This window comes from Larimichthys crocea, chromosome XI (genome assembly GCF_000972845.2).
Source record: "Larimichthys crocea isolate SSNF chromosome XI, L_crocea_2.0, whole genome shotgun sequence".
NCBI classification, from domain to species: Eukaryota; Metazoa; Chordata; class Actinopteri; family Sciaenidae; genus Larimichthys; species Larimichthys crocea.
This window is the reverse complement of record NC_040021.1, coordinates 12,313,190-12,326,592: the sequence shown is the minus strand read 5'-3', so window position 1 is coordinate 12,326,592 and position 13,403 is coordinate 12,313,190. Positions and strand designations below refer to the sequence as shown.

At 40.8% G+C, this 13,403-nt stretch overlaps 3 protein-coding genes across 4 annotated transcripts in view; 2 read left to right on the top strand and 1 right to left on the bottom strand.

Moving 5' to 3' along the window:
- The first annotated feature begins 31 nt into the window (after nucleotides 1-31).
- On the top strand, nucleotides 32-4,397 carry LOC109140948 (ensconsin-like). Its single transcript, XM_019269559.2, has 6 exons — nucleotides 32-103; nucleotides 183-233; nucleotides 321-354; nucleotides 493-604; nucleotides 692-873; nucleotides 2,404-4,397. Exons 2-6 carry the CDS (start codon nucleotides 198-200, stop codon nucleotides 2,412-2,414), a joined length of 375 nt encoding a protein of 124 aa, XP_019125104.2. The 5' UTR covers nucleotides 32-103; nucleotides 183-197; the 3' UTR covers nucleotides 2,415-4,397.
- Nucleotides 4,398-4,478: 81 nt separating this feature from the next.
- On the bottom strand, nucleotides 4,479-7,189 carry armc1l (armadillo repeat containing 1, like). 2 transcript variants are annotated; one of them, XM_010736714.3, is made up of 7 exons: nucleotides 7,078-7,189; nucleotides 6,549-6,728; nucleotides 6,132-6,223; nucleotides 5,674-5,857; nucleotides 5,470-5,586; nucleotides 5,212-5,286; nucleotides 4,479-5,104 (listed from the first exon to the last, which is right to left on the bottom strand). In XM_010736714.3, exons 2-7 carry the CDS (start codon nucleotides 6,699-6,701, stop codon nucleotides 4,913-4,915), a joined length of 813 nt encoding a protein of 270 aa, XP_010735016.3. In that variant the 5' UTR covers nucleotides 6,702-6,728; nucleotides 7,078-7,189; the 3' UTR covers nucleotides 4,479-4,912. The 2 variants fall into 2 exon arrangements, with proteins under 2 accessions (XP_010735016.3, XP_010735017.3); XM_010736715.3 differs by having other exon boundaries at nucleotides 7,051-7,156.
- A 75-nt stretch (nucleotides 7,190-7,264) lies between these two features.
- mtfr2 (mitochondrial fission regulator 2) overlaps nucleotides 7,265-13,403 on the top strand; it is a 29,524-nt gene continuing 23,385 nt past the window's right edge. The window contains exons 1-8 of the mRNA XM_027283940.1: nucleotides 7,265-7,412; nucleotides 9,046-9,230; nucleotides 9,383-9,487; nucleotides 10,307-10,431; nucleotides 11,208-11,416; nucleotides 11,519-11,807; nucleotides 11,963-12,146; nucleotides 12,546-12,631. Of these exons, the coding sequence (XP_027139741.1) occupies nucleotides 9,159-9,230; nucleotides 9,383-9,487; nucleotides 10,307-10,431; nucleotides 11,208-11,416; nucleotides 11,519-11,807; nucleotides 11,963-12,146; nucleotides 12,546-12,590 (1,029 nt within the window). The 5' untranslated portion in view covers nucleotides 7,265-7,412; nucleotides 9,046-9,158 and the 3' untranslated portion in view covers nucleotides 12,591-12,631. The remainder of the gene's footprint in view (nucleotides 7,413-9,045; nucleotides 9,231-9,382; nucleotides 9,488-10,306; nucleotides 10,432-11,207; nucleotides 11,417-11,518; nucleotides 11,808-11,962; nucleotides 12,147-12,545; nucleotides 12,632-13,403) is intronic.

The window sequence follows — 13,403 nt, the reverse complement described above, 5'->3', positions numbered from 1 at the left end:
AGAGGAGGAAGAGTCCCGACAGAGAGAGGAGGCAGAGAGACTGAGGCAAGAGAGAGAAAAACACTTCCAGAAAGAAGAGGCCGAACGCCTGGAGAGAAAAAAGGTGACACATGTTCGCACGGAAGTGATATTTCAAAATGTTCCTCGTGTACACTGAATTTAAAAGCTCCTTTTTCCACCAGCGTCTGGAGGAGATCATGAAGAGAACGAGACGTTCAGACACAGCAGAGAAGGTAACGGCTTCAAGAAATGCTGTATGTGACTAACCATGAAGGATCTATGTTAGTGTTTATTCTCCTTTTCTTCTTCTCCATCTCTAGAAAGTTGTTCCTAACAGGAATGGAGACAATGCAGGTGACTTAGTTTATGTTTTTCTGTAATCATCTTTGAAAAAGAACTTTCTCTATTATCCTCTTGTACCTTTTTAAATATATGTAATAGTTTCCATGGTTTTGTTTCTGAATGCTGTGTTGATTTTCTCTCTCATCTCAGCTGCTCCTAGTCCATCTGCAGTGACTGTATCACCGCAACACAATAGCAATGGCAAGGGTCACCAATCTGACCCAAACCCCAGCCCCACCACACTGAGCCATCCCGACCAGAGGTAAATCATGCAAATGATCACATTGATGTTATCCATGACTGTAGCAAAAAAATTTAAAAATCATCTTTCCATCCTCTCTTTTTCCAGGGAGAACGGCGAGTTTGAAGAGGTGATTGTTCTGCCTTCAGAGTCCAGGTTGTCTCCTCCTGAGGGAGAGGAGCAGCAGCAGCAGCAGGAGGAGGAGAGAGTTCCTGTAGTAGCCTTCAGAGAGAACGGACTCCTAAAACCTCTCAGTGGAATAGAGGACATATCAGCCCAGCAGGGACCAGGTCAATAGGCATCCTCTTTCTGCTTTGCCCTGGCTTCTTTAATTTCATCATCATCATCATCACTTGATTCTCTTGATTCAGTTACAGAGGACGTCACTCACTGTGTTTTAGCTTTCGGTGTGAGCTACTGCTCAGCCTGTAAACATGTTGTCTGTCTTCTGTGGCTCTGGAGGGAGTTTTCCAAAGTCAGTGAAAACAACCCTGATGATGTCATGCTGATGTCATCAGTCTTGTCTTGGATTGTAGCGCCAATATTTTGATATTTTGTTGGAATCTTGTAGTAAGACCAGGCAATCTGTTGAGTTGCATTACGGGAACTTCTCAGCTTCTGCCGCATTGATTTTGACCATTTGTGTCCAAGTCTGTCTCTCTCATGTTCCCCGACTTTATGCAAGTGCAACAGTAAACTGGTGGACTAGGGTTAGGATGACTAATTTTATATGTTGAAGCAACAGATGTGTTATAGCCATGTTATGACTGGTAATGGTGAGAACAGGTCTGTCCTGTTGAAGCTATAGTTTAGGTTTTCTGACGTGAAGTTTAATGTGGTACTTATGCATACAGTGGTCAGTGCGTCCTCAGTTTGGAGAAGCAGACAGAACTCCTCATGGAAGTAGAGCAAAGTGCTGCTGTGGACAGGACCAGCAGAAAACGTGTTTTTGACACAAAAAAATCTGTTTATGAAGGTAAAGGTTGTCTGACAGCAAGGTAACATGGTGAGAGTATGCTCACCATACTGTACACAGATATTGATATTTCATAGAATTACGCTTAAAAAAAATCCAAACTACCCTTTACGATCTATTCCGGCCTCTATTTTTAGCACACATAATCCAAAGGTACAATCAAAGTACACTGAAAACTTTCTTTTATTGGTTCTCAGATGACAACTTTCACGTGGCCTTACTTTCATTTTAATTTGCATTTGGATTTACATTGTGTCGTTTGACTTAAAATGAACTTGAACCAATTTTAAATACTACTTAGTGTGCAATATTAAAATGACACCATCGGATCAGTCGAAAACATTTGACCACCAGATCACCAGAGTGCTGAAAGTCGTGATCCACTTATGGTGAAACGGCTTACTGAGGGTTAGAGTTGGGGTCGTAGAGGCACACTTTTTAGCTGTCTTGTTAAATTTAATTTTGTAATTACAATGAGGCATATTTAATGGCATTTAACAACATTTAATATAGAGAACTTCCATATTATGCATTTATAAATGCATGTAGAGAAAGGGGTAAAGCAATAATTTGTACCTCCTTGCTCACCCCGTAACTGATAAACATTGTTAGTATTACTTGCTGGTCCTTCATCCTTCATATAGTTTACCAGTGCGATGGCTAAAGCCAGCTAGACAGTGAGGTCTTTACTGCAGGTGGTCTACGTGTGACATTTTTGCATGTAAACTACTTATCACAACTGGTGGTTAAAACAAGGACAAGCTAAGACGTGTGTTAGAGTAGAGACTCGATCCTAGCCTTCATAGCAACTGATGTTTTTCTTTGTCATCCCCTCGGTTTTTAGATGTTGCCTGACGCCCTGTTAGTCCAAGATGATTCCACGCCCAGAGAGACAGGAAGTAAGACGGTCAGAGAGAGGTAACACAGAGCTGCTGGACCGAATCGAAGGAAGAACTCGCAGCATCACAGCCAAGACCCTTCAAGGGGTTTTTCTTTCTCACCCTCCCTACCCCAGTGACAGAAGAGCTCTGCAGCCATTTCCCAAAGATGGTCTCTCCAAAGATCTCCCTAAAGCATCTCCAGAGAGAGGTTACACGTCCCTCAACAAACTCTCCGGGAATAGATCCACCTCTCTGTGTCTGACTATGATTACACTCGGTCATAATGTTCTGTGTACAGCCCCAAACTACCCCTCGTTCTGAAGCGAATGTCCTGAAATCATAGGAGGGCACTGAAAGCCTAATCCAACTTGTGACTCTCTTCTAATATGTGTGTGTGTGTTTGCGTGTGTGTGTGAGAGAGAATGACAAACTGAGATCAGCTGTAAGGTCCTCAGCCATGATACTTGAAGAGTTTTTTTGTTGTTGCTGTAGAATACACTGTAATCAGACTGACAGAATCAGTGACTTGTGTGACTGGAGCTCACCACAAAAGGCTCAGAATTACAAGGTTTCATTAACGCTCTCTTTAACTGGAACCTCATAATCCTCATGTTTTAACATTTCTGTCGAAATGGTGCAGAAGAGATGGGATGTAGGAGTGATATCAGTGCATGAAGTTGTATTAAGACTACCGAAAAGTCTCATGTCATGTAATATATTATTTGCTGTGTCCACAGTGTTTAAGACTAGAGGTTATTATTGGGATGAGGCAGGGGCGTTGGAGCATCATGGAGTTTAAGTTAAATAATGAGAAAATGAAAATAATATTCCTTTCAGACAACTGAGAATTAGGGTGTAAACTACTGATTTTTTGTTTAGTTTTATTTCATTGCTGTACAGATAAAATGTGATTCTTTGTTTCGTCCTCATCCTGTCTTTGCTTTCTGTTGAAATTGAGAAAAAAAGAATTTGCTTTGACGTTAAGTCCTGCCCTTTCCTTTCACTCGTTTACCCCATCAATGCTGCATCCTGTCCCGCTGACTAACTCGATGATCAGTGTCGGAGGCCTACGCTGTAGCTTAGCCGCCTTTTGTTGGAGGTTGACTTTTGTTTTGGCCAAAGTACAAAATGGATTCAATTAATTTACCGGTTGTGATGTTAATTCTGAAATAATTCATTTGATCTTTTTTGATGAAGGATTTAAGAAGAAATGCTGCTAATTTTAATGTTCCTTTGCCTTACTGCATTGAAGAAAGAATGAGGTGACTTGTCCGTACTCATTCTCACTGAAATGAAGATTATACATTCCCAGTATGAGCTCTGGCATTCTGACCACATGCCCGATTCCTCCAGTGGCTTCCTTTTCTTGGTTTATGTTAAAAGTATGAAAGATTATGAATCGTCTGTCCATTATGTCATCATATATGAGCTATAATGTCAAACAATTGGTCCTTCACACAGCTTTTCATGACAGAAAGACAAAACAGGGATTCAAGTAGAACACTGGAACTGACGTTAAACTTCTGTTATGTTTCATCTTTTTCACTAAACTCTTAATAATGCTACTCTCTTAGCATTTGGTTCTTTGTACTTAGTTTACTTTTTGTTGTTCTCGCCGTACCACCAAAATAGACGAAAACTTAGAGATCACCCATGTCTTTGGTTTGTAGTGCTGGTCTCTGCCAGTAGTACATAGCATACTGTTAAAGATGGAAACTTGACTTGGCTTGCGAATGAACTGTTTTGACAGAAGCGAAATCACTTGTAAATTAGATTAAATATTATGTTTAAACATCGCTCTATTTTACTAAGACATGGTTTTGAAAACTTACAGTCCTTTACTTAAGAAAAGGGGCTGTGGGGTGAGATCTTTGAACCACTGTTAAACTGAAATCACTGTACAACTGTTACAGCTGTACTGTTTGGCAAGTAAATAAAACTTTTTGAATTGATTACCTACTCGCTGGTGTGGTATTGTAATGATTTTGATCCAAAATACAGAAAGAAATGGGAACTTTCAAAGAAAATTGACATTTTGTAAATTTATTTTGGCATAAAGAATACATTTAGCAACAGACAGTAGAATACAACCTTTTCTAACTGCATAGAAAAGTAGAAAAAAAAATCTTTTTTACACGTAGAGAGAAAATTGACGTTTGGGAAGTCCTACAGAAAATATTTACATTTCATGAGAATAGTGGATAGAAAGTCCAGAAACAAACACATTTTTCAAGTTTTCCTCCATTCAACTTAGCACAACAGAGGTAAAATGAGAAGTGCTCTTGTACATGTTGACGTGTTTTTCACCAGAAATGATGGCAAGTTGGTGAAGCTCAGATCACGCACACAAAACCAACACGGTGGCCTGTGGTGCACTGACATCCAGTACTGTCCACTCCAGTAACACACACAAAAAATTCTTTTAGCACACTTTTCCATCACTGGATCTCAATGAATCAAACAGGACCAGTTTCACCAGTAGAATGTTTTGGTGAGGAAACTGGCCGCAGTGTTGAGCCAGCTCCCACTAGAATCTTCCTTCGCTGTAGTGCGGGAGATTGCTCGGTCGACCTCCTTCTCTGGGCTCTCCTCCTCTGGGAGGTAGTCTGGTATAGCTGAGTTTTGCTGCACCTCCACTCCAGATGAGTTCAGTGGGATGAAAACCTGAAGAAATGGGTTAACAGAAGAGAAGTTCAACACTCAACGTGAACTCAAACCAGCTCTTGGTTCATTCTCTGTGGATACTCAAACAGTCTGTAACCATTACTCACCTCTTCTCCGGCCTCATTCTTCACCACCTGTTGGGCCGACAACACCTTTGTGGCAGCGATGGCTGATGCCAGACTCTGCAAACCAAGATCAACCAGAGATCAGATGTACTGTTTTCTTACTCCAGATTCCTGCAGCACGTGTACGTCAGTGACTTTGAAAATGCAATAATACAAATGTCGAATATAACTAGAGGGATATAAAGTCATATTTTAAACAGACCAGCTACTTCCAAACCACACACTGGTTTGTGTTTTTACCTCAGTGGACAGGTCTGAACGGATGCGGACGGTGCATCTCTTAGAAGCCATCTGGAAGGTGAAGCTGATCACTCCTCTGACCTTTAGAAGGGCCTCCTCACACAAGCTTCGCTGGTGCTTCATAAGAGAGGGAGACTTATTAGTTAACTTGCCGTCAATTATAAATACCGGTACTGTCATGCATGTGTGTGTGTCAGTACTTACAGTGCTGTCCAGCCCTTTGATGTGCAGAGTGACAGACTTAGCCTTCTTGTTGGAGGAGTTGATAAAGAACTGGGATTTCTGTCTCTTCTCTCTCTCGGTTGTGCGTGGCACAGGATTAGCAGGTCCACTCAGAATGTCATACACCTCCTGTGCCAAGGCTTTGATGTCAACAGACAGGCCCTCCCTATATGGAGAAATAATGTATATAATAATGTTTAACACAGCCTGATTGTTCAGGGAGACTAAAAACATTTTATTGTATGAAGATACAACAAATGTTTAGTTGTTAAACTACACATGCATCTGTGTTATAACATGAAATAGTCAATACATTTAAGAAAAACAGTAGTTTCAAGTACAACCACATTAAAAAAAAGCCAAAACTCTTCACAGGGAGTTTGGGAAAGCACATAAACATGCAAGAGTCACCAAGATAGTACAAGAAAACAGCCACTCGCCTCACGATTAGATTCTCCAAGCTCACCATCATACCCAGTTCATTCTTCATGGTGGGGATGTTGGGGGACAACTCGGCCAAGTAGCGCAGGGTCTGAGGTTAAAGGAAGAAGAATGATTAAAACACACTGCAGATACTGTGCACGCAGCCATGTTTACAACCTACATATTACATAAGCTTCCTCTACTGGTTATTGTTGTTATGAGTGGAAATGATGATTACAGACTGTCAAAATACATCATCATGGACATTACCATGCTTAACTATTATAACACATCTTAACTAAATGCTTCTTGTAATGGATCACAACAACCTGTGAGTTGATTTTTACATCTTAGCAGCTGAATATCTCAATATTTACATTAAATAATATGACAAAATGTACTCTGAATGGAAAAACAATGATCCTTTCACCCACCTGAAGAGTTGCAAACAGCACTTCTGGATTCTTGTGGTCCAGGAAGAGAACCAGGCCGGGGAGACAGCCCTGGTCCTGAACTATCACCTCCCGGTTCTGTGGCTCAGAAGCCAGGTCCCGAAGTTGAGTCACCACCGACAGTGCATCCATCATCTTCCTTTAACTTCAGCAGACCTGAAACTGAGACGGGGTGACGTTATTTAAGCGTTTTTTAAAGCCATGGTCGACTAAATATGCGCTACGAGGACGTTTAACTGATTCAATCCCGAGGAAGCGATAACGAGGTGATAACGTTACGGTCACTTCTGTTACGTGTTAAAGCGATGACCCTCACGAGGCGATCAACGATACATGTCGTCCTATCAGGACGCGGCGCGAGCGTTAACGTTGAGGCCAGCTAACGTGAAGCCAACTTTAAAAAAAAAATACATTTAAATGTGTTTTATTGCACTGTTCGAAGATAAAATCGCGCAAAACATACAAACGATAACATTAAACTCGCCTTGAAAGTGAGTCGATGTTTTCTTACCGAGCACAACGAGCAGCTCGCGAGACGAAAATACAAATTCGGTGCTTCGTTTTCGTGACACGCAATTGGTCGACCAACGGTTGCCGACGCTGCACGGTAAGCCGCTCCTATTGGCTCCTCGCGTTACTTCTGCATTCGCAGCCAATCAGGTGAGGCTTTGCTGCTTAAGCGTTATTTGACTTCGCAGACTTGCTCTTCGGATGCTCGAGACGAGCTTAAAGCTGCACGTTCCTCGTATTTATCCGCACGTTAAAGTTTCTGTTATTGATTCTTTATGAGGATTTAGCGCAAATGTGGCTACAAACTTACAATTTGACAAGAAAAACGAGTCCACGGTAAGTACACACTTATGTTTTCCTGCTTATCCGCGCATGTTTCTTTGCGTCGCGCATTGTACTTTTGATGAGCCATGCTGCTTACAAGACACTGCGGTCCCTGTGCGGGGTTACCTGTGCGGGGTTACCCACGCTACACAGAGCAGAAGCTTGCTCTTTTTTAAGGGTGAAACTAAAGTCCAGTATAAACCTTTTGCGTTTTGTCGATTCAGTGCGATTCTGCAGCCGAGTCAGCATCCAGCAGACAGAAACAAACTGTCAGTGTGATGCCGCCAGCTGACACTTTGACAGTTGGAGCAATAATGGACTGCAGGAAATCCAAATGAGTTTAATTTCCTGACCTGTTTTTAGCTGAAGACTACCATAAACATATTATACATTTGTCTCCTGGTATTTTAAGATCAGTAATGAGCAGGCAAGACAAGTTTGTTTGTGTAGCACCTGCCAATAACATGACAATTTAAATCAGAATCAGAAATACTTTATTAATCCCAGCAGGGAAATTGTGTTTGTTAGAGCAGCTCCCAAATGGTAAGTGAGATAGTAAGAAAACAATGGAAAGAAAACAAAACTTTAACCCTATACGCATATACAATATCCTATTTTAACACTATATACACAACAGTTAAATAAAACCAGTGACAGTAAAATAAAAACCAATTAACGGTGAACTGTGCAATATGTAAATCTAAAAGCTTATAAGGAATTTAGTCTTTGAGAGACTATACAGAGAATAGACACTGATTGTTTAAAGTGCAGTATGCAAGTGTGGCAGATTTCACTTATGTATTGCACAAGCCAGTTCAACAGCTACTGGACTTGACTTGGAGTGTCTGATATTTTGAGGGAGGAGCTGTAGAGACTGATGCTGACAGGACTTCTTGTGTCTCTCTGTGGAGCATCTTGGTGCCAGCAGTCTGGCTGTTAATGTTAAAGTAACACCTAAAATGACATTAACGGTGCAGTGTGTAAGATTTGGGGACTTTATTTTCAGAATAAAGGGAAACATGGAATATAATATTAATAACTATGTTTTCATGCATGTATTATCACTTTAAAATAGGAATCTTTTTATTTGTGTTATTAAAAAAATATCCTTTTGTATCTACAGTGGGAGCGGGTCCCATTTCATGTACTGTAAACGGTCTCCTTTACACTAAGAAGGTGAGGGTGATGTGAGGAGATTGCAATGCAGCGATTAGACCACTAGATGCAACTCAATTCTACACACTGGACCTTTTAAGATTAGATAGAATAGAAGAGCATATAAAAAACGAAAAACACACTTATCAATGTGATGATAATAAAACAGACAAATTTAAAAATACAGTCAGGTGGCAGTAGCTCAGTCCAAAGGGACGGCCTGGGCCGAAGTAATCCAATAGTTGCCAGTGTAAACCTCTGAGAGCTGGACTGATGTGGTATGCTTTCTTGGTCTTAACAACAGTGTTCTAAATCAGCTGCAGCTGTAACGTCTCCTTTAGAGTAGTTGAAGTAGTCTAAAGGCGATGATGGATGGATGTAAGGAATTATTTACACCAGGCTTAATTTGTGATTTTTATTGATTAAATTACTGATCTACAGTTCTTCTCTTTTATTGAATTGAAGTGTTGTATGTTTTGTTTTGTTTCAGGTGTTAAAGGATGTGACTTAGTTGCATCTGTTCTGTGTTGGCCTCTTATCAAGTCAGTCAGCAGAAAGAGGAGCTTTGCAGTCATCAGCTGGTGTGTGGAAAAAGTCCTTCCAATGTCTTTAGTAGATGATATCCTGGACGTGCTGCGCATGGTCCTGGAGTACTTTGGAGTGCCTCCAGACATGGTGAGTACACACACACACACACACACACACACACACACACACACACACACACACACACACACACACACACTTCTGTTAGAACTATGACTGAGTAAATTTATAATGATGGCATTTTTTAAGAGTTCTGTCTGTGTGTGTGGTCCTGTCTGCAGCTTGTTCCAGTGTGGGACAGTCAGTTGTGCGGTCAGTACCGCAGCATTGTGCGGATGATTGGGACCAACCTCCCTCTGGCTCCTACACCACGTGTCCACTTTCAGGTACCTGTACTGTATGTGTTTTTTCTAACCGACTGAAAATCTGTCCAGTGTACTATGAAAGTGACGACTGCTTCAATAAATTATATTTATCTTTATCTGGTCAAATTCAACTCAGCTTTTTTGAATAAATACATGTATATAACAACACCAACAAAGAAATATGTAATCTGCTTTAAATAATGTTGCATAGTACTTCATAAGTATAATCAATACTGTATCCTACACTGAGCTAAAGTGCTTATTTGTAATGTGCATGAGTTAAAAACATTATTACTATTATTATTATTATTAATAATAAATGAGTATGATGATGAGAAGAAGAAGTAGAAAAATAATGTACTGAAGTTCTGTAGATGGTTGATTATTTGAAAGAGCAAAAATTGAGACAATCTTGAGTATCATTTTGATTTCATAGATTAAAAATTACATTGATAAGACATGAGGAAAAGTGTGAATAGAAAAGCTGTTTAAAGCATCCTCCTGTAAAACACTGTCGGTCAAATATGTAAACTTGATGTCTGCATTAGAGTAGTTATGAGTGGAATGGGACTGTAAATCTTTTCTTTTTTTTTTTAGCATGTGTCAAGTAACATTACCTGTAGCATCTTTCACAAATTACAAATCAGGAATATGACTTGGCTGCAGCTCGGAAAAAAATTTCAGCTAATTGTTAATGCAGAATCATGTTCACATTTTGACAAAATATAAGCCCTCAATTACTTAAGGAAGAAGGATTTATGGCACAGTTATTCATAAGTTTGCTGTGATATAATTAGCATCACAGTGCATAATCCCTCCGTGTGCATGTTTGGTCCTTAGGTCCCTCTACTCACCTATAGGCCCCATGTTTATGTCGACGTCACCGCGGATACGCCTGCCATCCCCTCATTTGCTGACGTCCTGTGGGTGTTTGAGGATGAGGGCGAGAGCTTTGCCAAGACCAGGTAAGAACACACACACACGGACACAGTCCAAACAAACAAAAGAACAAAACCACATTGGCTGTTTGTTAGATAAAATCTTTCGTCCTAATAAAGCATAAAGGTGTTATGAGTCCAAGAGTGCAGAAGAGAAAAAGAGAGGCAGTAGCTCAAGGTGCCACACCAGTTGCTCTGTATAACTACTACAGTAGCTGAGACAATAAAGACTTCTGGGCCACAGTCTGGAGTTGAACCAGGACTGAGTCTTTTATATATGGGGCATATGCTGTACCAGATGAGCTACCTGGTTCCCCCGACAGTTTTTTGTTTGATTGTGAGGCCAAAAGCTGCACAGAGGGAGTAAACTCGACCCAGAGGAGCAACAAGCAAATAGACAACTCAGTAAGTGTTTCTGCCAGTTAATGTTTGTGTGTGTACTGTATATGCTTAGCAAGGTACTGATGTCAAAACCCGTTTCTGTGGTTAGTGTAGCAGCTAAGTGCCAGTTAAAATTTGATCTGTTGTTCTTTGCATTAGTTCATAAAATGCATATTATCTGTACAAGCAGAGAGGCTTGCTTTCTGTAGGCAGGTGTAATGAGTAGTTGATGTTTTCAGGTACATGAAGCCAGTCACTTTTTGTTCTGATATAAAAACACATTTTAAACTGCTACCTTACTTGTAAGCAGCCTGTCTGAGTAGGAGATCTCTGTAAAGAAAGGCATTGAATTGGCCGTAGTGTTTGTGCACTACAGAGAAAACCACACTTTCTTGCTGAACACAATAATTTGGTCTCCGTAGGAACCACCTGCCCCCGAAGAAGCAAAGTACTGTAAACCGGGATATGCTGAGATACCCTCGAGCGACCCTGAATCAAGCTCCGAAAGGAGGAAGACCTGTAAAGCAAGCAACTGATCCGGAAGCCCTGAAGAAGATCACAGTGCTGGAAAGCGAGCTGCTCAAACTGCGAGCTCAGATAGCCATGATTGTTACTGCCGCCCCAGCCTCAGGTTCACTTTCTTCGCACTGCGTCTTCACAGATGTGTTCGCCGTGTCACCTTTAAGTCAAGCAAATGTAATAACCTTTTTGTGCTCATTCCACATTTTCTTAGGTCTGACCGAGGCCCAGAATGCACCAGGCTCGCCTTTGATGTCTCCTCCAGCTCACACCTCCACGCCACGCTGTGCTGCTCCCCCACCTCCACCACCCCCACCTCCACCTCCCCCCTGCTCCAGCTCCGCCCCTGAGACTTCGTCCATATTAGAGCTGATACGCCAGCGCAGGAAGAATGGGAAAGATCTTGATGAGGGGCAGCTCAAACCCCAGGACTCTAAAGGAATCCCATCGATGCTGGATGTTCTTAAGGACTTAAATCAAGTTAAATTGCGTTCAGTTGAGAGGTAGGCATTAGAATTTTTAGAATAATGTGTGAGGTATTCAATATCCTAAATATGATGGTTTTTGTCCTAATTTGTTGCCTGTTCTATCATCTCTACCTTTTTCTTTGTTATCCTTCATCAACCGACCCCTGACAAACCTTCTTTTTTGTTCATAGATCACCAGGAGGCACACCAATCAGACGGAGACGCAGTAAAGGAGGTGCAGCATTGCTTAGCGACCCAGCTGCTCTTATTGCTGAAGCACTAAAGCGAAAGTTTGCACAGCATCGCCATAACAATTCCTCTGACAAAGAGAATTCTCTAGATCTGTCACCATTCGGCAGTCCAGAAACACCTAAGGTTTGTTTTCCACAGACACACCCACATTTATTTAAACGTATTCATCGATTTCTTGGTATACTGGGTGGAAAATTACAAATTGTTTTTGAAAATCAACATTATGAACGCTTTAAGAAACAACAGGATTAGCACTGGTGTAGCACAGTGCCATTTAAAGGGGTTTTCCTTCACATTACCAGTCGCTGTCTTATGTCTCGATGAGACGTTACAATCATTAATCATTTGAATTTGTCAAGTGTGTAGGAGCAATAAGGCAGATGTACGTCAGGGTCAGATAAATGTTTAAAAGTGCTGTTTTTTTTATTGTGTCCACCCCTGTATCTTATTGCAAAAACTGATTTTGCGAGATTTAAGCTGCCTGCAGGTCGACTCTGTCCTAATTTGATCCTTTTGTTCCAGGTTCCTCTTCATTTCAGACGCAGTCAGGGTCGCCTACACCTCTGATCCTCTTTAATAGTAACTTTTGACCCCCAAAATGTCAAAAGGCAGACGTCCCTTTCACGTCCAAATTGCAGCTTCCTCAGATGTGCCTCACAAACAGATTACTACTGCAGCTACTGACCTACATTTCTGTCCTTTTTTTTTGTTCTTGTAAGAGTGTTTGTCTCACAGTGAATAGTGTGCTTGTTTTCTCTTTGTTGGGAAGCTTGAATGTATATTTTTGTTACAGCAATGAACAAGAGTTTTGGTACAGTTGTTTTGTTTTTGTACAGTGGAGTTTTATGTTTCCAGTCTTATTCATACAGTAATGATATCTTTTTAAAGGGCATAATGTGTTTACGCAGCTAGGCACTGTAGCTTTTAGCTACCTGCTTAACGTCTCTAAAGTCACTTTATGAGGCTTTAATTTTCACCTCAAACAAGAGAAATGATTGAACAGTGGGTATTGAGATTCACAGCTCTATTCTATGCAACTGCTGTTTCAAGTTGTTTTATTTTATTAAAGTGTTAAAGTGCACCGATAATTTTGGTTGTTGTTTTCTTTTTCTAATATTTCAGGCGAATCTAGTTTCATTTAAAATTTGTAACTTGTGTAACATCAGAGAGTCATTGTTGAACTGATCTTTAAAGTGATTGCAACACATCTGGAATCACACAGGTACTCCAGCAAATCAGTAATGATCAAAATCGAGCTGATGTCTGATCCCATAATGCAACTAGACACCATCTTTCATTGGACCTTTTATTTTTTCAGTCTGTAGGAAGCTCCCTCCAGAGCTGCAGGTGACATAATATATAAATCTTCAGAGTAAGTCC